The sequence below is a fragment of the Trematomus bernacchii genome, unplaced genomic scaffold (assembly GCF_902827165.1).
Source record: "Trematomus bernacchii unplaced genomic scaffold, fTreBer1.1, whole genome shotgun sequence".
Classification (NCBI taxonomy): Eukaryota; Metazoa; Chordata; class Actinopteri; order Perciformes; family Nototheniidae; genus Trematomus; species Trematomus bernacchii.
In genome coordinates, this window is record NW_022987739.1 from 15,178,780 (window position 1) to 15,205,824 (window position 27,045).

General features: G+C 38.6%; 1 protein-coding gene across 1 annotated transcript in view; it reads left to right on the top strand.

Moving 5' to 3' along the window:
• jak1 (Janus kinase 1) overlaps window positions 1-20,481 on the top strand; it is a 32,868-nt gene extending 12,387 nt beyond the window's left edge. Inside the window, 20 exon segments of the mRNA XM_034147175.1 lie at window positions 1,320-1,429; window positions 1,702-1,863; window positions 3,195-3,329; window positions 3,331-3,353; window positions 3,674-3,788; window positions 4,280-4,478; window positions 7,873-7,982; window positions 8,468-8,626; window positions 8,798-8,885; window positions 8,979-9,106; window positions 9,286-9,424; window positions 11,540-11,691; window positions 11,885-12,035; window positions 12,785-12,873; window positions 13,288-13,480; window positions 15,896-16,020; window positions 16,604-16,776; window positions 17,294-17,411; window positions 17,895-18,005; window positions 18,965-20,481. Of these exon segments, the coding sequence (XP_034003066.1) occupies window positions 1,320-1,429; window positions 1,702-1,863; window positions 3,195-3,329; window positions 3,331-3,353; window positions 3,674-3,788; window positions 4,280-4,478; window positions 7,873-7,982; window positions 8,468-8,626; window positions 8,798-8,885; window positions 8,979-9,106; window positions 9,286-9,424; window positions 11,540-11,691; window positions 11,885-12,035; window positions 12,785-12,873; window positions 13,288-13,480; window positions 15,896-16,020; window positions 16,604-16,776; window positions 17,294-17,411; window positions 17,895-18,005; window positions 18,965-19,084 (2,600 nt within the window). The 3' untranslated portion in view covers window positions 19,085-20,481.
• Window positions 20,482-27,045: the final 6,564 nt, after the last annotated feature.

Below are 27,045 nucleotides of genomic sequence, written 5' to 3' on the forward strand. Positions count from 1 at the left end.
TGTTATTTATATATTTGTATATATCTGATACCCATAATATATGCCTAAAAATAGCATGATAGGAGATCTTTAACATAATTTAAAGCTCCTAGGCACCGTTCCAGATTTGTGGCGTGCAACAGCTCAGTGTAGGTTTTTGTTCAAGAAGGAATTTTACTAGTACTATTACAGGAGATTATAGATTGCTAAGAAAGGAAACTATTTGTTTACCAAGATTATCTCCGTCAGAGTTGAAGACACAGTATAATAACTATGGAGAGAGATTGATAGAATGATCAGGATTACTATTTAAAATATTAAGCATGATGAGAACAAATATGAAAGACAGCATGGTCAAAACACTATTAAAAATGACCTAGGCCAGAATGTCAAAAACACTATTGAAAATGATTCGGGCCGATACTTCATTCAAAAATTATTCAGGCCGAAACTTCATTACAAATGATCTAAGTCGAAATGTCAAACAAATGTGATTGATTAGGGGGATTCAAGATGGTGGACGGAATAATGGAGAAAGTCAAGATAAAAAAAAAAAGGAGAGCCTGAGACTTTGACTCTCCTGGTGCCTAGTACCTGAGATCATCCGATACTCCACTAATTAAACTATAACTGGGATGTAAGCCACGGACACACACACACACACACACACACACACACACACACACACACACACACACACACACACACACACACACGGACATAATAGAAGGTGAAAACAACTGATAAGAGATGTGTATAAAAAGATGCGTGAACATTGTAAAGGTAGTCACTCTGTAATTTGTTGAATCTTCAGAGGTTTCTCCACGACACTACCAAAAAACTATCATTTGTTTGTTGCTGTTATAATCCTATTGTGGTTAGCCTGGTGTTTACATGCAGAGGCGTCTTGCCCACAGTTCTATAACAAAGAATAACAACATGTTTGAACTTGTTGACATCCAAATCTACCTCAGACTTTGTGTGTGTATTTGCAAATAGTGACAAACCAAAAGTGAAAGAAACAAGATGTTTACATGCCCCATTAAGCCACAGTACACCATAGCCTGGATTATGCTAACCAATGTGTAACGTTTTCAGCACTGACGCAAAGCTCGATGGCTTGAGCAACCTACTTATGATCAGAGTCTATTTCAATGTAAACCAACATTAAACAATAAGACATTCCCATGACTTCAATAGTCTCTGCATAAGCACTGCAAGAACAATATTCAGAAGCCAATTAGCTAATCAAATGTATTTTCTTCATCTAACAACTGCAGCATTTACATTTCTGTTGCATGTGTAACTGCCTCAATATAAGGTTTGCTTTCCTTTTCCAGGGTACTACCACCAGAGCCAAGTGCAGAGCCAGAACAAGGAGACGAGCCACAACATGCAGGTCCTGGTTCGTGGAACCACTGGCATTTCCTGGAGGAAGAAGCCTGCTACAGTGAGCAACACAGTTGTCTTTTTTACACATAGTTTTGAAAAGAAGATTGCCTCCACTTTCACTAGCTTTCAGATAAACTAGAAGTTACAAACGAGTCAAATATCAAATAGGGAAAATATTAAGATATCAATATCATAGTTGAGAGGCCACAACAACACATTTTTTATAGAACAATATTATGATAAAAACGTATGAAGTCACCAAAATACTGTCATTTTTATTATCTGTTATAATTTGTGTGTTTATATTTCTTTTTATATCTTTTAAAATAGACACCTCTGATCGTCAAAGAAAAGGGCAAGTCGAAGAAGAACAAGTTGGATGAAAATCTGAAAAATGACGACTGGGTGGTGTTCTGTGACTTCCATGAGATCACACACACTGTGATCAGAGAGGCCACGGTCACCATCTACAGACAGGACAACAAGAAGATGGTGAGGCAAAATCTAAAAGCACTGTGTCCCATGGCTAAGTTACCACTGTATGAAATGTTGCAACCAGTGGAGTCGTTCCTTGCTTCCAAAATCAACCCATCTCTATTTTTTTTACAACAAGTTTATTGTATACAATAATTTAGTTTGAAATTAATGTATTGTACACAGTTGATGGGTCTTTTTTGTTACAATGGCCCCAAACATACACCTCATAGTAAATACTATTGTGATGTGTCATAGTGGGGTTATTCTCGTATAATTTAATAACCTGGACCGCCAACTGCCTCTACTTTTTTTTCATAGTTAATGTGTCCCGACTGCAACATTTGTTTCACTTAACATCCTGCTTGAACAAAACCTGCCTCTTGCTACATACCATATTAGCTCTGACTAATAGTGATATCAAGCTTCATCAAAGATTTGAGTAATGTCATACGTCATCACCACTAGGGTTGCAAAGGGGCGAAACATTTCCGGTAAATTTCTGGAAAGTTTCCATGGGAAGTTAAGCTGGGGAATTTTGGAAATATTCAATGCAAAATTAAACAAAAAACATGACATTTCAACAGATTTAAAAACATTTTTTTTTAAGTAGAACAGAACAAGTTTTAATTATTTAATGAACAATTATTTGTTTCATTGAAGAACGAAAACAGGAATGTTGAGTTAAATATTACTCATCCCCCCCAACCCCACTCATTAAAAAATGAACAAAAATGCACTCCCATCCAAAAATCCCCACAAAGTCCCATTCAAAATGTTAAATGAAAAGAGCCCTTCTGCCTCCAAAAAGTCCCATTAAACATGCAAATCTTCCTTCAAGCAATCCTCTGCATTTTTGCTAAACCCTTTCAGTCAATGGGCTCTTCCTGGGCCTCATCAACATCCAACTCTGAGTCTTCCTCTTCAGTGTCACTGTCCAGCCTTGTTGAGGATGGCTCTGTGTCCGGCTCAAAGAGCCTTAGGTTTGCCCGAATGCCAACCAGTTTTTCCACTCTCACATTTGTGAGCCAGTTGCGAACCTTTGTGTGGTCTCAATAGCCATGCAGTAAGCAGTGTGCTATGGCATTGATATTCAAGTGTACTTGAATGGCATCTGTTTGTTTTAGTCAAGATTATGCTAAAATATACTTTCCCCAACTATATTTAAGTTCCCTATGAAGAGCCAACCTTCAATTTTGAAAATTCCCAGTTTATTCCCATAAATTCACGTTTATTCCCGTTAATTCCCATGGAAAGTTTCCATCTTTGAAAATTCCCGTAATTTTGCAACCCTAATCACCACTGACTCATTCTCTTTATCTCCTTCTCGTCGTCTCTTCTCTTTTCAGGAGCTGCACATGCCCTCTAGGGTGGATGCTCTGTCCTTTGCGGCCCTCGTTGATGGGTACTTCCGGCTGACAGTAGATGCCCATCACTTCCTGTGCAAGGAGGTGGCCCCTGCTTCAGTGGTGCACAACATCAAACAACGGCTGCCATGGACCCATCTGGTTTGTACCGGCAGTTTTATTGCGAATCTGTGTATATATGGGCATGTGCTTGTTTGCCTACAAAAACACTGGACACAGAAAGTCATACTACTCATAATGGTAACACTGTATAATAACCATTATTAATAAATTATAAATTGGTAGTTAATAAAACTTTTAATTTACAGCTATTTTTCTTTAAACAAACAATTAAATTATAAAGTATACTGTTTATTTGATATTTTAACAGTTGCACACAAAATAAAGTATGATTTCCTATAATATATAAAAATGTGTTAAGTATTACCAATTGCCATTACCATTGTGTTTTTCCTCCCCAGCACGGAGTACGCCATCCAAAAGCTCCGTCAGGAGGGCAACGAGGAGGGCACCTACGTCCTGCGCTGGAGCTGCACCGACTACCAGTACATCATCATCACTGTGGTCTGCACTGAGGTAGGGAACACTTCTTTATACAGTGTGAGGAATCAGTTTGTCATTCATCACCACATTAAAACCAGAAAATGTCTTCAGATTTGTATTATTTATTGGACTCTAAACAATATAGAAAAAAACAATAACTCCTAACTCAAATATATAATAAGTAAATACAAATGTTAATATAATTAGTAAGTATTTTTATTGTAAGTATTATATCTGATTATTATTGTTTTAGTATTTTAAATATAAAAAGAAACATCGTCAACAAATGTTTATCTTTTTTTCACTTACTATTCATTTTAAAAGTACAAACTATATATTTGAAGGGAAATAATATTTCAGTATTTGAAAATAAACTCAAAATGAAACTGACATAAAAGGACAAAACACTCCTTAGTTCAAATATAATCACAATGTTTTCTTTTGTTATGAACAAAAACTCAAAATCACACCCATATTGGCTGTTTTATTTTCAGTATATAAAATCTTTCTCTTTCTCCACACAGATCGACCTGAAGGAGTCTCGTACTGTGCGTCAGTATAAGAACTTCCAGATTGAGGTGGCCCCCACTGGGTTCCGCTTGTACGGCACTGAGACGGTCCGGGCCACTCTGTTTGAGCTGCTGGTGCACCTGGAGGGCCAAAGCCTTCGCACAGACAATCTCCAGTTCCAGCTGCAGCGCTGTTGCCCTCCACAGCCTAGAGGTAAGCTTAATCAAGCCATGGACATAACAAAAAATACATGGTCAACTAATCAAAGGCATGTGCACTAACCAATACCCAGATGAGGAGAAGCACACAGTACTCCAACTTCATTAAGCTTAAAGGTCCCCTATTATTCTGTTTTTCATCAATATATTATAGGTCTCAGATATATACAAAACATGTCTCTGAAGTGTTTGGCTGAAATACCAAACAGATCATGCATTGTAGCATCCCATAATCCCCTCTGTTTCAGCCCTGTTTCAAAAGTGCTGATTCTCTGTTACTTTAGATGAAAATAAGGAGCCGCTCCCCTGAGAGATATTTGGTTTAAAAATGGGAGATGGGGGGTGTACCTTGGTTGGTTATTGGCTAATGGTTACACAAGCCAAAAAAATCGTTATGACATCATAAAGTGGTCAAAATCTGATCAGCTCATTTTCAGACAGGTTTTTATATAAATGGATCAGGACCAAAAAGTAAGCGAATCTTTTTTCTTGAAACTTTCAGAAGCTCTTTAGAGGGGACACATGTTTATGTATAAAAGACATTAAAAAGTGGATTTTGCATAATAGGTGACCTTTAATAACTTAAAATAATGTAAGTAAAAGGGCTGACAGTGAAATATACACACAAAATACCATAGCAACAACATAAGAAAAGCTGGGTTTCAAAGGTAGCAAAAGTGGATTAGAGAAGATTTGATATGATATGACTCCTGTTTGTTAAACATTTTTTGAAATGTTTGACCCGGGGGTAAAAAAACGAAAATTAAATGATTAAGAAATATTATGGTTAGCAGCAGGAATTTCACCACACCAATTATGAACATCCTCAGTCCACACCCATATTGCAACACTTCCTTCTGCAGTATCGTGTGAAATGCTACTTAAACACTGGGTGTGGCAACACATTTAACAAACCACACATGCCTGTGATGTTGGGTGGGGGCAGAAGTGCAACAGACTTGAACCGTATAACCCACAGAGGTCAATAAAGCAAAACCTTCCCTCCATACAGGATTTAGAGTGGAGCTGCCTGTTATAGAAGATGTGTGTGTGTTTGTTTTTTTCGCTAAGGGAGGGTACCTGAAGCAGGCAAGAGCAATCTGTGTGAAATGGTGTCAGGGAGGAAGAGAGTTGTAAATGTGGGTTTCCGGAGCCAAACTAGCAGATCTTGTGTTTCCCCCGCTCAGGGAAAGGTGGAGATGTGTGTGCATGGATGTGTTGAGCTGTTTGTTGGGGTTGTGTGGTGTTGATCATTATCATGAGGTACGACTGTTTGGGTTAAGGTTTAGGCTCTTCATTTGTATCTGCCTAAAAGAACGATAGAAGTGCTGTGATGTTGTCACTGTTAAAATATTTAGTTTTATACCACACTCTTGCTGACACTGGTATCTCCACATCCTGAGCATATGATACAAGTAATACTCCTACACTAATGGTATTTTGGGTCTTTGCATGGTTTTAACTGTTGGGAAAGTAATACAGAGTGGGAATGCAATGGCAGATGCATAAAATCTGTCTACATGGTTTTAGGTTTGAACAAGTTTGTGTACTTATCACTAGAATATGGGTTTTCTCCCATAAACATGAGCAAAGTAAGGCGCCGTTTACACGAGGAGAAAACTGCTTGTATCTGCATAGTTTCGCGTGCGTATAGCCCTATTATTTACACGAGGCCGATAGAAACTGACCCCACAAACGATAACGGGTCCCAAGGTGGATAGATTTGCAAACGAAACGCTCTGGGGTGTCAACCGAGTCCGTGTAATCACCTCTATACGAATATTTCCTGAAAAAATAACGATAGCCCCACCTTTCCTGCTCACTGCTGTAGCATGGCTGTGTTAATTAAACGCACAAGGGGTTCTTGAATGAAATAATATTATAAAAGGCAAACCAGAATTGTTAACGCCCAATATACTCCTTAAACAAAATAAACAGAGTCAGATTTCATACATTGATCCATTATATTGACAAAGGAGGATCTCACCCGGTGTTTGTAGAGAATATCTCTCTGAGCGAGTCCTCTCCACAGAGACATGCTCCTCCTCCTGTCAGTAGCTACTGCTAGTGCTACCGCTACTGACCATGCTACAGATATTAGTGCAAAAATCTACAGCTCCTCTACCACAACCATCAGCAACAAGTGGACATGGAGAATTACATGAACTACATGTTGCTAAATCCACGGCGGGGCGTAAACAGAAGGGTAGCCATGGCAACATTGCTGCGGGGCTGCTGCGGAGTCTTCTTCACTGCTTTTGGTGTATTTTGTGGCGGAAGTTACAGCGCCACTTACAGTCCCAGCATATGTACTACAGCGTTTCCAGCGGTCTCGTTTGAACAGACACGTTAAATGAAACGAATGCATGTGAACGGAAGACTTTTTTGAATACGCATACTGTGCATAAACGCAAACGGTCCCGTGTGAGCGGGGCCTAAATGACTATGGTTAGGTCTGGATTATGTAAACGGGTTAAGGATTGGGTGCATGGCACAAAGTAGCACCATTTAGCAGCAACATACTGGTAAAATGTGGAACAGGCTACTAGATTTGCATGACTCATCTGCCAAAAATGAGGGTTAAATAAATAATAAATAAATAATGAACATACATTAGGCCATTTAGCCGACAGACAACAAAAAGTTGCTATTTTGAACCCACATTGAGTACATGTTTTATTTGTACATTTAAATCTATTATTTTGTTTGCATAAAGACCCAGATTGCAGAAGAGTGCAGATACTTCCCCCTTAAACCACAGTGCGCTGGTTTTGTCACAACATCAGACACCCACAGACACACACTTGCAAGCACATATAGTACGACAATAGGCACAAAGACACATTTTTATTTCATCCTCCCACCCCACAGCTCTGTATATACAAAAAATAAACTGAATCAGTGTGGCAAGCCGCCCCGAATAGCTGTTCACATCAATGCCACATTGACGTAATAGTTAAGAGCTTGTTTTACCACATGTATACACTGTTGTGCTTTCATGCTGGATACCAGCGCATATGTAGCATATACATTTGTTGCTTTTTTTTAGGTGCTGCGAAAGACAGTGCCCCACGCTGTGAATACACTTCTGCTTTTATTGGTTTCGGAGTCCATTGTTTTTGCGGGAATGCATTGCATTGTTTGAATCAATCTAAACTTGACGGTTTCAAAACAACATGACATTGAAGAGACCAGAAGCAGAAGTCTGATTCTCTGTGAGGCGATACCTAACAAAAACAGCTGTCAAGTCTCTGCTGCTTGATTTTGAAAAAGAAGAATCGAAAATACTTTAATGTTTTAGAAAATGGCCCTGTGAAAATTACTTTGTAGTATGCTCACCTTCAATAAGAACCCTGTTATGGCTTTTTAAATGTGTGTCTGTGTTGCAGAGATTTCTAACCTGCTGGTGGTAACCAAAGAAAGAGAACCGGTGCTTCAGACTCCCATGCAGGAGAGTCAGGTCAGCTTCCATCGCATTCTCAAGGAGGAAATCAAACAGGTACAGCCTCTCAACTTCACGTCTGTCTCCCATATGATGGTCAGAGCATGAATGTAAATGTAATGTACAAATATTCAAATAAATAATGAACAAACATTTTCATCCATATAATGTATTAGAAGGTTTGAAATTAATGTACAGTAGATTTTGTTTTTTCTGAAAACGGTTTAAGCTTCCAGTGTGCTGTATATGTTGTACAGAATACCTTCACAAACAACAGCCTACAAATCTACTGCAGTCCACACAGGATCATTTATACCTAACAACAGATTTGATCCTCTCTTGCATATTTTATGTAAATATTTACATATCTCAGTTTACATTTGTTACACAACTCCATTGTTTTGCTCTGTCTCTGTAAGTACTTGCAGAGGTTTGTTCAAACCCTAGCTAACAACACACTTTAGCTAGTGCTCTAATATTCTTGTAGTAGCCGTAGTTTGGAAACTGGTTCTAACTATGCTTTTCTGGGTTGTGTGAACCAGGAGGAGCACCTCGGCCCGGGCACAAGAACCAACATCTACTCAGGCTCACTGATGGTGAAAAGTATAGAGGACGATGAGGAGAATGGAGGGAACTCATCCTCCCAGCAGGTGAAGGTGGTCCTGAAGGTGCTGGGTTCTGGACACAGGGACATCTCACTGGTGAGAAACACTCACAGATCCTGTATCCTGTTCTTAAGAGCACTACATCCATTCTGTAACATCTTACTACACTGAAAGATCCTACTTAGTAGAAGCAAGCTGTTTCAAAATCAAACCAAACGTTTCTGCAGTGTGCCTTGTGTCGAGTTATCTCTGTCTTTCTGTCTACAGGCCTTCTTCGAAACAGCCAGCATGATGCGACAAGTGTCCCACAAACACATAGTGCTGCTGTATGGAGTGTGTGTCCGCAACCAGGAGAGTAAGTGCCTTAATGAGCTGTGTGTTTGTAAATGTGTCTGAGAGTGTAAGGCTGTTTCTGACACCTTTGTCTCTCTGTGTTTGTGTGTAACAGATATCATGGTTGAGGAGTTTGTGCAGCTAGGACCCCTGGACTTGTTTATGAGGAGACAGCAGACGCCCCTCACCACACCATGGAAGTTCCAGGTGGCCATGCAGCTGGCCTCAGCTCTCAGCTACTTGGTAAGACAGGAAAAGACACACACATACACACTAACTATAAAATGTAAGCACAGCCCTGTATGGATCAGTGTTTTTACCCCGCGTATGCACCATTTTTTGTTCTCTTTGCTATCTCACTTTTGGTCGAATAGTTGTGTTATATTGTGTGTGTGTGTGTGTGTGTGTGTGTGTGTTTTTAGGAGGACAAAAAGCTGGTCCATGGCTTTGTGTGTGCTAAAAATATCCTGCTGGCCAGAGACGGGCTGGACGCTGATGAAGGAGGGCCCTTCATCAAGCTCAGCGACCCAGGAATACCAATTACAGTACTCACCAGAGAGGGTTAGTACAAAGTATTACATATTTGATACACAGTAGTAACACATGTGGGTTGTATATTATACTGGTGTCTATCTAATGTTATGCCATACAATACAATACACTACAATTTATAACAGTTACTTAATCCCATAAAAATCCCTACTTTAATGGTTCTTGCCGTGAGTCCCTCTCTGAGTTCTTAATTTAGCTTCTTCCAGTTTGTCTTCAGGGGTTAAGATTTAGCAGTTTATTTTTATCACGATGTGTACGTTTTTTTTTATGAGGAGTAACTCTCACAGTGGAAAAGGAAGGGCATTTCTCTCGACCTCACCATTAGAAAAGTTCCTATCAATACCCACACACAAAGACAATAAAAGACATGGCTGGGCAGCGTCCACAACCAGTTAGATAACTTCCTGTCTCCTATCTCTGAATCTTTTGCTCTCTTTTTCTCTTTCTTTTTCTGGGTTACTAAAAGTGAAACCTAAATGGTTACCAAATAGCTGCCATGGAAAATGTCACAATCACTTCCACTTTCTTTCAAAGTCAGCTGTAAATGACAGTGAAACCAAAATGAGAACACAGGTTCTCATTTTGGTTTAATTTGGACAAATAATTGGTCGGTTTAATTTTCATTACATTTTTTAAGTCTAACTAGATCTCCAAAAATACCAAAGTTATGTAGCTTATTACTTAAAGCTGAATAAAACACTTCATTTAATATGTGAAACACAACACACCTACTAACATATTGACAATGGTCTTGAAGAAATTAGTCAGATTTGTTTTTCTTGTTTTGTTGTCCTCTGTTCCCGCATTTATCCCACAAGAAACTGACAATATTATTTTTACAAGAACATTTCCGATCAAGCCTTTGTACGGTATGTATTCATATTTGTCACTTGATCAATACAAATGCATCAGGCACATTTCCCTCTAAGACTGTCATTTGTTTTGTAAAGGCTAGTTTCAGGGAAGATGGCACATGAATAAGGATATTTCTCCGATTGCACAGTTCCTCGCTAATGTCCGCCTCATGTTTCTGTTTGGCTGTTAGACCTGCTACGTGTGTGCTTAAACAGTGGATGCTCAGATGGATTTGCAAACCACAGGACAAACTGGAAATGTTACTCTGCAAATGTTAATCACAGCCCGCCCCTGGGAGTGCTTCCCCCCCCCCCCCCCTCTCTGTTCCCAGAACGCTTTATATTTCTTCCTTTGCCTCCATTACTCTGCAGAACAATCAGTCTTCCAGTTACACATCAATGTCCTTGTATATAGATTGAATTGAACGCATAGAGGGGAAAGTGCTGAGAAACCCACTGGGAGCGTACTTCCCTTCTTCCCAGCAATCTCTGATCACTTTACTTCATTCTCTTTTTTCTCTTTTTTTTTGTCCTAACAATCAATTATCTATTTTCCCGCTTTCATTTCTTTCTCCATCTTCCCCCTTCACTCCATACAGCCCCTCCACTGCCTTTCCCCCCTCTTCATTTCTCCTCCTCTTTCCCTCCGGTCAGTCCTCCGGTTTTCCTGTCTGAGCTGCATGCACTAACTTACGCCCCTCATCTGAAGCATTTGTAAAGACAGAAAGCCAAGCGTGGAGGCCAGCCAATCAGCTATCCTGTCTTATAGACTCAAGTCATTTATTTCCTAGTATTATGAATAGGTGAGAGTATTCCAGCAACCATTCATTCCAGGTTATTCCAGAATGTTGTTAGCATTTGGTGTAAACGATCATATGTATCTTGTACATATGACACTACCATACAAGTTACACATTTCAAATTTACGGTTGAAAATAAACACTCTGCTGTATTTACGTTTAATCCATTAATGAATCTATATACTGTAAGTAGACATGCATAATCTGTATGTAACCACCCGCTTAAATACAATAAGTACTCTTGTTGAAAGGTGAAGTCTGTATTTCACATATGGAATTACATTTAAACATCACACTAGCTTTATTTAAACTGTGTAAAAACAGGTCTGTTAATTCACACTTCCTGTGTATCGCACTCATCTCCGAACCATGATTTTTTTTTTTTTTTTTATGAAGACACAAGGGGACTGCAACAAATGTGTGTCTGATTGATTGGCAGTTGCTAAAGCTGACTTGGTTTGCCTCTGCAGAGTGTGTGCATCGCATTCCATGGATCGCTCCTGAGTGTGTGAACAGCATGTCCTCCCTGAGCGTCCCAGCTGACAAGTGGGGCTTTGGTACCACCCTGTGGGAGATCTGCTATGATGGAGAGGAACCCCTCAAAGACAAGAAACTGACAGAGGTACGGAGTAACAACGGCATGACAATGTGTGATCATATATACATTCTTTAACTTAAAATCTGAGGGCTGCCCTACTTCTTATTGTAGGCCATTTGCCTTTTTCATCTCCTCTGTCCGGTATCTCACATCAGTAATCATATTATCATGTCTTTATGCATCTCCTCATTTACATGCATGTGTTTGTGCTGAGCAGAAAGAGCGCTTCTATGACATGGAGTGCCAACTGGCCACCCCAGACTGCCAAGAGCTGGCTCACCTGATGACCGACTGCATGAACTACGACCCCAAGAAGAGACCTTTCTTCAGGGCTATTGTCAGAGAAATAGTCAACCTTCCAGATAAATGTATGTATGATGGAAATGTGTGTTACTGTGCAATGTATGTTATATATTTAGGGGTAGGTGAAAATATGAAGTAAAACCTTTTTTCTCTGCAGTTCTTTCCCCAAAACTTGAATGTTGATGTTGAATATAACTGAGTGTGCAGATACAGGCTCAAACAATGCAGGCAGCTGTCTACAGTTGGAATACGATAGGACTGTTTTGCATGTTTTGTGTCTAACCTAGCAGCAGCCCAGTAAGCAGTGCAAAGACAGAGACAGAGAAAGTTGTTTACTCAACTCAGATCAGGAAGTTCACTGGGTGCAATATCACTGATCTGCCCCTCTGCTGGGCCCCATAGCAACATAACACTGCCTCTTCTTCCACCTGCTGGCCAGGATTGGGAACTGCAGTGTTGTTCCACCATTTTATAAAAAAATCTAAAGAATGCAACACAATCGCCTAAATCGAACAACATTGTAATATATATTGCACCAAAACATTTAACATTTTTAAACTGTTTTTTCAAATAAACTATATTATAATTATTTAAACCATAAATACAGAATGAGTCTTGGTTGTGTTATGATTTTTCTTTACTAAAAGTTGCCATTTGTGTTGAAACCAGAGTCTGCGAGTCTTACATAACCACCACAAATCTTGCAACACTGTCAACCACATTTGACTTCCTCTGACAAAGTGTGCTTATGTTGAAGACAATACATGTTCTACCGAGCATGTTTAATGTATTTCTTTCTTTTCCCATCACTCAGACCCATCCTTCAAAGCCCAGCCTCAAACAGGGGTGGACCCAACTATGTTTGAAAAGAGATTCTTGAGGAAGATCAGAGATCTGGGCGAGGTAAACTCTTCCTGCTGTATCTAAGCTTTTGTGTTAATCCCTGTATGAAAACATTTACAATAATGATCTAATAAAACATCCTGACCATGCATTTAGCTCATATTGAATTAAATGTATAGTTAACATGCATTCATATTTTATACTTCATCTACGTAGTTGTAGTATGTTTTTTTCTTTTCTATTAAGGATGCCATCCGAGGTTTTATTATTATCATTATTTTCATCTTCCATAACTTAAAAATAAACTGCAAGGATGATCAAAACAACAGCAAATATTTTCTTCAGATCAAAGACAAGCTGATACAGGACTAAAGGACAATAGGCAGATATCTGAAATGACCCGCAAACAAAGTAGAGTAACTTCTTCATGATCATCCTGAAAAAACCTAAATATGTCACATATTCCTCATGCAGGGCCACTTTGGCAAAGTGGAGCTGTGTCGCTACGATCCTCGGGGAGATAGAACCGGAGAGCTGGTGGCGGTGAAGTCCTTGAAGCCGGAAAACCGGGAGGAGCAGTGCAACAACCTCTCGAGTGAGATTGACATCCTGAAAGCACTCTACCATGAAAACATTGTCAAATACAAGGGCATCTGCCAGGAGGAAGGTAAGAGGAAAAGAGTGCCTGCAAACATAAACACTGACGTATGTATATTCAGCTGCAGACAAACAGAAATCCACCTGTGTGTTTGAGTCACTCAGCACAGTTCAAAACAGGGTTCAGAGGGTTGTTGTATTAATACATTAAACCAGAAAGCAAGCTTTTATTGTTAAAGGTAGGGTAGGTAAGTTTGAGAAACCGGCTCGAGATACACTTTTTGTTATATTCCATGGAATGCTCTTAACAACCCGATAGCAATGAATATCTTAAGTGCTTTGACAAAAAATCCATAAAAAAATGTCATCTGTGGAAGCCGTAATACTGTAAAAAGCACGACCAATCATCTGAGCCGGCCCGGCTAAAATAACTGGATGGCCTACCTGCCTGTCAGCCTTCCATCTGTGCACAAACTTATCTCGTGCCCTCATTGGTCATGTGCACGTTCGTGTGTGTTGGAGGAGGGGCTCTATAAGGAAGTGGCAGATTTTCTCCGGTTGTGTATTTTCAAATTCTAGCGCACTCGAGCCGGTTTCTCAAACTACAATAATGTCAGTGTATAAAAGCATGGTGCATCTATATTCTAGGTGTAGACAGAGGTGATGTTTTTCATACTGTTCCCTCTCAACCCATAAGAACCCCGACCCATTTCTACTTTTGGGAAAATTATGGGGAACATCATTTAGACTAAATAGAACACATTTCTGACAAGTAGTCAAGTCTTTTTATTCTAACTCAAGTAATGCAGATGCAGACTTTAAAGGTCCCATGTCATGGCCATTTCTTTTTTTATTATTATTTTTATTTTTGTATTGAGTCAGGCACAATGAGTTTACATTTATACAGTCAATATTTTTTTTTTTCCCTTTCCCCCCCTCCCCTCCCGGTCCTAGCTAGTAAAGTAAATAACTAAATAAATAGATACATATATAGGTAAAAATAAAGTAATGTAAAAGATAATATTAAAATAAAATTAATAGATAAGGAAATAAAGAATAATAACTAATACATGTACCCATATACTCACATATACATACACATACATGTGTGTACATACCTACACACATATACACATACACGTACATACATACATGTATATAAAGACAGAAAAAAAAACAAACACATACATTCGTAGTTCCCCCCCTTTCTTCTTAATTTAGTGTCTTAAGTTCAGCTATGTAGGCTATCATAGAGCCCCAGACAGATTCAAATAGTTTTCTACAAGTAACCCCCCCCCCTAGTGTCTAAGATCTGAAAAGTGACATATATGTCACATTGGGCGTTAATGGTAAAGTCATTCTTATTAATAACTTCATTAATGAGGATGATTTTTTGGTTGAAATTTGTTTTAACATTCTCTGAACTGAAAAAGATAGAATATATTAACTAAATATCATTGAATCAGCTAAATTAACTGAGCAGATCATAGTCATATTTCTAATTGTGACATATATGGCAATTTTAAGGTTGATGTCCAAATGTGACATTAATGTCACAGCGATATTAATCTTTGTTGTTTCATATCAATTTGATCAATAAATGTTTTCACAACAGGTTAAATGTAATAAAGAACATGTTATGTAAGCAGTATAATTATTAGCAAGTTAGCAACAAAAAACAAGCTTTTGAAATGTAGCTAGTTCTGTCACATGTTAGCCTGGCACATGGACATCTCGTTGTTGTTATGGGAACATCAAATCACATGACTTGGCCCATGACCCACCAGACTATTCAGGGTGTGTCACTTAGGGACTTCATGAGATCAAATAAAGGTGGCTGGAACTTTCCAGAACATTTAAATGTCATGTAACATCTGTGTCACCGTGGGTTCTCTTTTAAATGGTCGTGCCAACTACTACTGTTTATTTCTAGAGCAGCTTATGTAGATATGTGTGGCTTTTAGGGAAGGAGTCACTTCATGCAGAGCTTAGTGTCCTTAAGTTATACTCAAATTCCAGGCCGGCATTTCAGTGATAGGAGTTTATTCTACACAAAGACCCAAATAAACAGGCATGTATGCCTCTCATTCCATTTCATCAGAATCACTGACTTGCGCATCTTGATCAAATCTAGACTGTCAGTAATTACACTTTCCGCTGTTAAGCAGATATTTCCTGAATCTTTGGACTCGCAGAAAAAAAACTGGACAACTAATCTTTCATCCGAATCACAAAAGAAAAGCTTTTGACCTGTTTTCCATATTGCAGTACACTTACTCTCTAGGAAGTGTCTATAAATATCTTAAGAATACGGGTAATTGTTGGTAAACTGCCTCCTGGTGTTATACTTAGAAGACATAAGACGGGGGTTTACCAAATGCTTACACAGACACACACACAAATACACACGAGCTGTTATTTATGAAAGACTACACTCTGCTGATTTCTGCCTCTGATTTCTGTTGATGTGTGAATCTGTTTGTAGGTGGCCAGGCCATTAAGCTGATCATGGAGTACCTTCCCCTGGGCAGTCTGAAGGAGTATCTCCCCCGAAACAAAAGCAAGACCAGCCTCGGCACCCTGCTCAGCTACTCTGAACAGATCTGCAAGGTAAAAGGGAATTTCCTCTTACCAGCTAGTACAATCTAGTACATCTTATACGGGTAGTTAGACAATAACAGAGAGCCTTTATTAACTGACCTCTTTAGTTAAAAAAAGATAGTTATCCTAGCAGAACCAATCATTTCAAAATGCTTCAAGTTGAACACTTCCTTGTGGTAAGTGCTTTCCAAAAGAACAACAAACTGAAATGTTCACATGATTGTTGTGAGTTGGTGATGCTGGTTGTTTGCTTTTGAAATAATATAACAACATGTTTCAGAAAAGACAACCTCACTCTGTTCTTGCAAATCTGGCCAAAAAATCAAACGTCATAAGGGGTGCTGTTGCCATGTTGAATGAAATACGTTAGACATATTGTGGAAACGGTGCAGGAGTCTTAAACAAAGGCTGGTATTGCAGCAGGTAGTTTGATTTATAGTGGAAGCATAATATTTGCATCCTTAAATCATTTGCAGGTCCTCTCCCATCATACGATGTTTTCTATGTCTGCATGTTCCAATCACCCATAGACTGCATTTCTCTCACTTTGAAACGTTGAGCAATGTCCCTGCTTTTTATTTTGAATTTGAAGGGAATGGAGTATCTTGGATCCCGAAACTACATCCACCGTGACCTGGCTGCCCGAAACGTGCTGGTGGAGAACGAGAGGACCGTGAAGATCGGAGATTTCGGCCTAACCAAAAGCATCAAGGAAAACGAGGGATATTACACCGTCAAAGACGAAAACGACAGCCCAGTTTTCTGGTGAGCCAAGAGGGGAAGGGAGTTATCAAACCTCATACTCTCTCGGGCTGGACTCAGATGTTATTGTTACAAGAGACTTTGTAAAGCAAGGGGAGCGAATACTAAAAGACGTGAAAAGATGTGAATGAAGGTGATACGCTGTGGAGCGTATATATGGAATACTGGTGATATAAGATACTCTTACTGGTTTCTCACAAGCATTTTGTTGGGTTAAGAAAATGATCATTTAGTCAAATCTGACAAAGATATTATTTTCTCTATTAAAATCTGATAGCAAACATCCTTGAGGTGCTGAGTACAAATAGATTGTACACTGCAATAATCCAGGTTATTTTTGTATTCTGCATGGACACAAACATTTTTTAACAACAAATTGGCTTCCTCGAAATATTTCCAAAAAAGTAGAACATTATAGAAGTTTCCTTCAGCATAAGATGGCATTTCAAATGTGCTGTTTTCTCTCTGAAGCTGTACAAGTGTTCATGCTCTTCTTCTAACATGTTTTGTTGTTGTTCAGGTATGCTCCAGAGTGTCTGACTCACTGCAAGTTCTACCTGGCGTCAGACGTCTGGTCCTTCGGGGTGACCATGTACGAACTCATCACCTACTGCGAATCCTCCAAGAGCCCGATGACGGTCAGTTCTACACCCTCACACAGACATCCAACATCTAACCCTTGCTGTGTGTTTTAAGAGGCTCGGATGATCATTCAACATGAAATACACATCACGCGTACTGTACCGCTCTCGCAGAAAATAAGACATGTATTTACCACAGCTTTAATCACACACAGTTGTTTGTATGTGGCAGGTGGTGTCAGTCGCTGGCCAAAGCGCCAGGCGACGGACTCCACCAGGAGCTAAGAGCTTAGTTTATCATGAAGATCTTCCATTTACATCCAGCTTCTAACTGCCACTGTTATCCTGCTTTACCTGTCACTGTCGCTGGAAGTTAGTATTAACGATCTGCACAGGTCAAGGACATTTCAAAAAAAGAGATCTGTAAAAAGGAATGAAAAAAACAGCGCTATTAAATCTGCACTGGAGTTTTACTTTCATGTTTCATTGATAAGCATTGCACGTTGTTTCTTTTATAACTCGCTCTTGTCTCCCATGCAGCTCTTCCTTGATATGATTGGTCGAACTCAAGGACAGATGACCATCATCCGCCTGGTGAAGGTGTTGTCAGATGAGCGGAGGCTGCCTCGTCCTGAGGGCTGTTCTGAGCCTGTAAGTCTCGTCACCATGACAACACAATGATAACATCCACACAGGCTTTAGACCACAAATGGAAAGAAAAGTAAAAGAAGGGAAGCAAAACTAAACACTGTTTGAATGTTTGATCACAGGTGAGGAGCAAACAATGAAGAAACAGCTTCTTATGTATGCTAGGTCTTAGGTGTTGGAGAGGAAACGGGGAAGAAGGTTTCAAAATGGCAATTAAAAACATGTTCTCTTTTACCTCTCATTTAAAAAGAATCATAGTAAATAATGCAACTTTTATATTCTTTTGTGCTCTCTCATTCCTTCTACCCCCAACATCTTTTTTCTAATGATCTTTTTTTATATTAATGCTCTGAATGCCTAAAATAATATTTGTTGATATATAAACATTGAAACAAAAGTCAAATGTTACCAAAAAAGTCATTGTAACTGTGTCTTAAAAATACAAAGAGTCATAGTATAGTTTGATTCTTGGCATATAAAGTCATTCATATAACATTTATAAAAATGCCATATTATAGTTTACCACAAAAAAAGGTCATATTTATGTCATTTAAATATGTCACCAAAAAAAAAGACGGACATTTCCTGAGCAATTACTCTCCTAATGTATGTACACTTGATATATAGGTTAGTTTTAGTTGTCTGGACACAAGCCTGCACAAACAGTGGCATGCAAAGGAGGCCGTTTGTATTGATATTTTAAACGTTGTTAATTAGTAAATAGAACTGATCAGTGTGCCTGTCTGGCTTGTCAAGCGGTGAGGGCATATACAGTAGTTATTACATTTAGGGAATCAGCAAAAAAAAACTGAAAAACCCCTCATCACCTTCAAACTGACATACACTAAACAACTTTATAGCAGCAGCAGCAGTATAATATAACATGCTGATACTGCAGTTTCTTCCTTTGTTAGGTTTTTACATCTCCACCACCTGTTGTCTAACACTGTTCTTGTTCTCAGGTGTACGAGCTGATGCGCAAGTGCTGGGAGCACAAGCCGGAGAGGAGAATCACCTTCGAGCGCCTGGTGGAGGAGCTGAGCCTCATGCAGCAGCAGCTCCAGCCTCAGAACCACATTTAAACCGCCTCAGGTTTAAGGCTCTGGAAGTGAAGTTATCTTCTGCCTGCAGACCCCAGATCTGCATCTGCATGTGTCGCTTCATTTGGCTGAAAGACAATCCTGAAGAATCAGAGCTTCACACAAACCTTCAACAACCCTGAAAAAAACGTATTGTCCCATCTGTCATTTTTCTATGTTTGTATTTCTCATTTTTGTTTTTCTATTTCGATGTTTCCTCATTTTATTCTGGATGAAACAAGTACATATATATATATAGATATATATAGATATATAGAATATGTAGCCTTGGCTCACGCTAAATGTGCCGTTATATCTTACAAAAGGACTTCCAAGTGTATCTAAGGGATTGAACTGTCCGCGTCGCCACAAATGTCAAACTCGCTGCTCCTTAATGTGCGCTCAAGGCCTTTATAATCATGTGGACTCTTACTGATGGACGCTTGGAAGATGGAGGCCGAGCAGAGAGTCGTTGTTTGGATGGATGGACACAGGCATTAACACAGACACTGATGATGTGTTTTTTCAACATTTTGTGCCATTGCTGTATGTCTCATGGACTCCTGTCGGGAGGAAATCCCATGATTTTTTATTTTTGTAGTTAGAGACAGAGAGAGATCTGTGGCAGATTTATGTTAATGAAGTGCAGACGCAGCCTCTAAGAACTGGCTTAAAGAGTCAGTCATGTTTTTTTCACTTTGTTGTTGACATTAGATGTTTTTCCTTTTTAGCTATAATGCAAAACCCTTCGTTCTTGAGGAGTTTCTGCTTTTATTAGTTTTATACTGTCAAGCTATTTGGAGATATCTTACGTTTAATGACATTGTTAAAAGCATTTTTCCTCATTTTCACACATGTTAGACAAATGAATTATTCCACAGATCACTAGATATTCAGTTAGTGGCCGGACACAAATGAGAGCACTTTCTCTGTAAAAGAGCTGCAAACAAGCAGGAAATCTACTTTTTATTTTTACTAACGTCTCATCTTCCATGTGGTTTCTTCAAATCTGCAGACATCACATTTTGCACCGAGTTATAGTTGGAGGTAGTTCAGTTTTTGAGAGACTCTTAAACTAAGTACCTGGGAGAGACACTTGAGGGCAGTATCACTTCACTACTCTCTACTGTTTGTGTAGCTTTCAAAACAATATATTATCAAATGTCTATACTATACAGAATATTGCAAAAACAAAAAAGAGCCATATGCCATGGTTAGGATTGTATATGCAAGGACTTCAGATGGTACAGTTTCAAGAGAGAAGAATTGATCATGGATTATTCACATGGCATTTTATGTTCAGCAAAATATATATTTTTCTTTTTGTGACTTTCATAATTACATGTGTAATTTCTATCCAATATGCCAGAATATTCATAAAAAATGTATTTTATCTGCGAGTTTGTGAAATGGTATGAGCAGAGTTTCTTTTTGTTTCGACTTTAGCCGTTTTATTTCACTCAGACTTTCAAGAAAAGTTACAGTAAGTTGCTTTACTGTGGAAAGCGTGGAAAAACTGTAAAACAAAAAAAGACAATTGTGCTTCAGTCCACATTTTATTTAGGAATGTAAAAGACAATTCCTTTTACTCAAAATAAGAAAAATAAATATATTTTTCAAAAATAAGACAAACATGAATATGGAAGGTAAAAGTATCCATAAATACACAAGGAAAAAATAAATAAAATCAATGTTTTTTGTGTTCTGTCTACGTCAGTCCAAATGCAATATATAATTAACTAATGAAAACCGTTTGTTCTATTCATTTCAGTTTTAAATAGGCATGCTAAAATTGCTCTATAAATACTTTATTCACAGTAAAACAATAGCAATGTCAGTGTGATATAAAATGTAGCAAAAAATCTACAGTATATTTCAGGTCAGAAAATAATCCACATATGCAAAAAAACTGTTTACAGAAGCACAGCAAATCTAGATTTATCTACAGCCAAGAAAAGTCTGAATATGTTCAGTATTGCAAAGCTTTGTGATCCGCACACACACACACACACACAGTCATTCACTATTGCGAAGTCCAGGCTGACTGAAATACGCAGAATACTTCCTGGAACATGGCGATGCTCTGAAGCTTAGAGGACGCTCCGTTTACACAACAGAAAAGTCTGGATTTGAACCGGAAGTGATACAGCTAGAAGAAAATCACAACTAAACTACAAGACTACATGGAAATGAGCATCCTTTGAAACCAACAGCATTTTTTTTATGTCATATTACTATTAACAAAAAAAGATCTGCATTTACACAGAAACATAAATGTGCTCTGTGTGTGTGCTGTGTTACTTCTGGGGAACCAGGCCCTTTGGGTACAATCATCATGAGGACTTCATGTCTGGTTGGTGGCACAGGGAGAAAACCATCCAGAAACACTCCTTACTACATCAACCGCTAAACTCCATGTGTCCCAAATAGGAAAGACAGAAATGAAAATGTTATTTAATGGAGGCAGTTTAAAGATAATTTGCAACATCAGTCCAATTAAAGATCGATCCATCATTTGATCTTTCTAAAAAGGTAGTTTAAAAATAAAAAAGAGGACTAGAGAGTATTTGAAGGCTTAGAACTAGACAAATGCAATAATGAAAACCAATCATTTGGGAGTCGAATTACAAGCACAAAAGGACCTGTGAAACAAAACTAAGCAACGCTTTTATTTTCAAAAGAAGTATGATGTTAGCCATGGGGATGAAAATAAATGATGTAATGGGACCACAAACAAGTACCAAACAACCGCTCATTACATCACTAGATAGCTTGAATTTATAAAAGGTAAATATCTGACCAGTGTGTTTTAAAACACCTGTTGTTTCAGCAAAATGTGTTAAAAAAAGATCACATTTCCATTGCCAGTGAAAAGCCCGGATGACCCAACGATCAGTGAAGTATTGAGTTTTGTAAGACTGAGTCAGGACGTAGCTGTGATACTGGTGTCGTTTATGTCATCACTACAAGTTCATTTAAAGGATAACCTAAAGGATAATATTCCAGATGTTTCTTAATATTAAGAAATGCCATGAAAAGACCAAGAGCCACATATTATTGGTTCGTCTAACAAGTTCTGTTTTTATATTAAAAGATCGTTTTTCTGTGTTATAGAGCACTATTGTTCTTTAAAAACATTAAAAGACATATCACTGGGCAATCTGCATTACGTATGCATTCATAATGACACTGCACATCTGAAAATAGTCCCAAACAAATGCATTATTAGTACAGTAACTCATACTTGTGTGCCGTTTGATAAAAACTAAAAAACCATGCAAAATTAGAAGAATTAGAGGTTTTTTTGAGCAGTCTTTGAAATGTACATCCTCATTCAAGTCAAATGGGCTCTGGGCAGAAAACAGATGTGCAGATTTAGCAGGATGACTCTGCACTAAACGGAGACATTTGCAGATCCTGTGACGGACAGTTTCGGAGGCTCGATTCCAACTGTGACCTTCTGAATGTGAGTGTACAATTATGGGTAGTTGATGCTTGTCATTTGGCCTTCATGGAAAATGCAAACTGTGAGGAGGGCCATTTACTCTACGGGAGGTATGGTAAGAAGCACAAAATGCATTCATATAGATTTGGATCACACCAGGTAAAGTAGTGTGAAAGTCCAGCTAACAGAAATACCAGGAGACATTTCCTGTGTGTTGGAGTGTGACAGCTCCACAGGAGTCTGGCAGACATAAAAACACTGAGTGTACAGACAGAAGGAGAGAAAGCCACAACATTGAAAAGTAAGATCTAAATCCCTGCAGGCGGAGCAGCTGGAGTTGTTTTCGTTTCCTCTCTTTTTACAGCCTCTCTCCTCACCCCCATCACCTGCTAAAACTACATTTTTAGAGATTCACACCCACAGAAACAAACACGCCTGCATTTACTGATTCCAACACCGCTTTGACACTCGTCATCTGCAAAACTGTGTTGAGTGAACGCACAACAAAAAGAAGCTTCAATCAATGCGAAAGTAAAGATTTGAGAGCAGACACAAGGTCGGATTTTCTGAACAGATATTTCGTGTAGAATCAAATATCAAACTGCTTGGCAGAATAAAAGATGACAATCTGTTAACCTGAAAATGTTTGCAGGTCACACACACATTGCTGGCTGTTACACCTTTGTGAAATGGTACAGAAAACTAGAAGCAACATGTCAAAGAACCATCCAGACGACAGGATGAGGATAAAATCTATATGACTCGTAAACATCCTCAAGGTCACACATAACTAACTGTATGGTTGTTATGGCAACACCAGGTCAATTTTGTGTAGTGTAACAAAAGATTCCCATTACAACTTGAAAGATTCACTGTAAACAACCTAAAGATGCCGCAGAGCCTTACTCAACCTAACAGGACACCAGATAAAAGCTGTAACAGGAAAGTAGTTCTTCATAGTTGTAATTTACAAAGGGTAGTGGTGGTCTAATGGATAGTGAGGTGGGCTGAAGATCGGAAGGTTGTGAGTTCAAATCCCGCCAGGAACACCACCACTAGTGTGCCCTTGAGTACTTGGCACTTAGCCCTTAGTTACTCCAGGGAGAATGTAATTGTAAGTCGCTTTGGATAAAAGTGTCAGCTAAATGAAATGTAATGTAACAAAGCTCACCAATATCCGTGATCATCAGTCTGAATGGGTTGCTTGATTGATTGTAAGGTTAACATAATCACATGTTTTTTTTCAACACTTTTTAAGTTTTCTGTACCTGAAAATGATTTTGGTTAATGTAAAAGAAGGTGGAAAACACTAGGAAGTAAAAACAGACTCAACAGTGACACTTGACTCACTCAGATCTGCTCTCAATGTGTGTCGAAATCTGATGAGTGGTGATGCCTTAAATCTATTTAAAGAAAGCACTACATTCAAGTCAAGCGACCTTTCTCCAAGTATTCTTCCTTGTGGCAATCCTGATTCTGTCCTCACACACTCAAAAACCTCTTCCCTATTTCTTTTTGAGGAATATGTACTTTTGCACTTCATCTGAGTTTCTGCATTCTGTGCATACAGAAATACACACAGTATGCAGAGAAAAAGCTGACACCAACAAAAAAAAGAAGAGAGACTGAAGCAGGCGAGCAGACAGACAGACCCTGTGGATGTGAACAGCTGAGGCAGCGGAATCACCAACACACACACATCTCTGGTGATAACACACACACACATTGATATCTCTTCTAGAGAGGAGAAGGTGAGCGCCATCACCTGGAGTCCAGCTGGCTGCTCACACTGATGAAAGAATGGTATGAGGGGGAAAATAGGAAATGACAATGTATGAAAATGACTGTCAAAAAAATGGGTAAATTCTAGTTTTTGTATATCCTCCATTAAGACTTCTAAATAATAAAAAAAAGGGACGAGAGGCATTGAATGCAAAAGAGGTGACAAAATCCATTGTGCTAAACATGAGCACACAGAGGCGTTGATCGGGAGCTGATTCTCTGTCTGTCTGTATTTATATTATAGCTGAATAAATAAAATGTCTCACTCTTGGCGCATTGAAATTCTTCCCTCCTTCTGTCCATATCCTCCATAAAATATGATATGGATGCAGGCTTCAAAATATATCACAGTTTCATGTTAAAAGGGTTCTCTAGAAACTTAAAACAAACAATGAAACACTTTTAGGTCAAATTGACAGCAAGACTCGACAAAGATTCAAATAATAGAGGAATATGTATTCACCTTTAGTTGAATGTTAAGCTGTTTTATTAGTTCTTAATAAAAACCTGCCCAGAGCACCAACACGGATACAATAACCGTTGTGTCCGTGCGTACATCACACACTTCCTGTTATAGCCAGTCATCGTATCTGGACTATCCTGATGTATTGGCATTATCTGATCTCACCTGCTATTGGCTTTCACAGTGTGTGAGCGTTGTTGCCATGACGATGCAAGTAGCACTCTTCTCTGTGATATATAATCAGATAAGAGCAGAATACGAAAACACATACAAACAGGGAAAGAAAGCTGTTACCATTACGTAGGAGTTTAATACTGTGTGAGGAATTTTGAAAAATGTACATTTTACATTCAACTTTCTACAGTAGAAGGAGCCTTAGTTATTGCCGGTTTGTGCACATAAAAGAAAAGCTAATGTCAATGCTGTAATATTAAAATACCAAGCCCTCTCCTAAATGAACAACATCAAACCTTGTGGACATGGAGTATAATTCACAGCCTTTGCTCTAACAAATCAAAGCATCTAACTAGTCTATTTTCACAAAGTATACATACAAACATTATCTGTTAGGTTTGAAAAACAGTTAGAAAGAAATGAGCTATGGGAAGATCATAGGTAATAGTTGCTTTTTCTCTATAAAAACAAACCAAAAACTGCCCATTGATAAAAACTAAACCAAATATCACAGTGGCTCGTTATAGTAGCATGTGATGAGCAAAAAGCAAGAAAAGAGCTACAAATGTTTGATACTAAAGTCCCAAAAACGAAATTAAATGTGTCCCAATCTCACACTATACCAAAAGAATATATAAATATTTATTGTATACTATGTGTTTTTATGTGTTTTTATGTTTACTGTGGCAAACAATATACAAAAACATATTTGATAGTGACGGGAAATTTGGAATATCACCATCATACACAGAAGCTTCATGTTTTTCAAAAGATTGATTTGTTTGGTTTTAATTCTGGAGATGATTCACAACCATCAACCAATTGTTTGATTTTTCCCCCCAATCTTTGGAAAGCTGCTCAATTTGCGTGTTTTTCAAATACAGACTAAGTGGTTTTAAAATACTTTCCTTTGGCACTTTAACAGTGCAAACTACATAATAAAAAACAGCTTTGAGTCAGTATTGATTTAGGACAAACTTGCAGGCTTAATATTCAAATTGCAGCTAGAAATGAAAGTAAAGCTTCTGTTACAATCCGACCGATCTTCCCAAAAACACCCCAATCTGTTACAACAGAGAGATAGAAGAGAAAGGACTTCTAATATTTGGCTTAATGTTAAAAACCAAACCAGATAAATACATTTAACACAATTTGATTCAATATTGATAAATTGCCTTGGAATATTATTATATTATATTACAAAGATATAACAGTATAGATTTAAAAAAAAAAGGTTGTACACGCAGTAAATGTGTTCCTGTCATTCGTACAATACGCTCAAAAGAGCTGGGAAACGTTTATTATTGTAATATTGTCTGTTACGCATGGCTTTATATATTCTGTATTACACACTGTATTTACAGCAGCCTTTTATTTTCTGTCCAGTCTTTATAAAGAAAGGTCCATTCGATAAGGGAAGCTATTGTAAAGTCACCACAACAAAGGGCCTTGATTGGATCAGGCCCTCGATCTTTTTTCCTGATGTGCTCCCAAACCTTGGGATTGAAATGGCTGACACTTCCTACAGAAACAGCATATCAACAGGCATAAACACACGCACTCTTAATATCCGCGGGGGGAGATATAAAAGAGGAAACCTGGGCAATACAAAGAAAAGACACTGAAGCGGGTACAAACAGATGTGAGCTCGACTGACGGATCAAAGCGCGGGTTTGAAAGCAGACGGAGAGAGAGAGAGAGAGACACCTGACAGTTTCAGCCGGCTGGCTGCAGATACAAAAGCAGCTTATACGTACAGATATAGTATACTTTAGTTTACATTATATTAGAAAAATGTACAAGATAATATTATTTGAGTACAGTTCACACACTGACTGAGAAACAACAGTTTAAGTTAAAGAGTAAAGTTAAGGCTTGAACAGGACAAAAGCAACACCGTGTTTGTGGCTATGTGTGTGTTTCTGTGTGTGTGTGTGTGTGTGTGTGTGTGTGTGTGTGTGTGTGTGTGTGTGTGTGTGTGTGTGTGTGTGTGTGTGTGTGTGTGTGTGTGTGTGTGTGTGTGTGTGTGTGTGTGTGTGTGTGTGTGTGTGTGTGTGTGTGTGTGTGTGTGTGTGTGTGTGTGTGTGTGTGTGTGTGTGT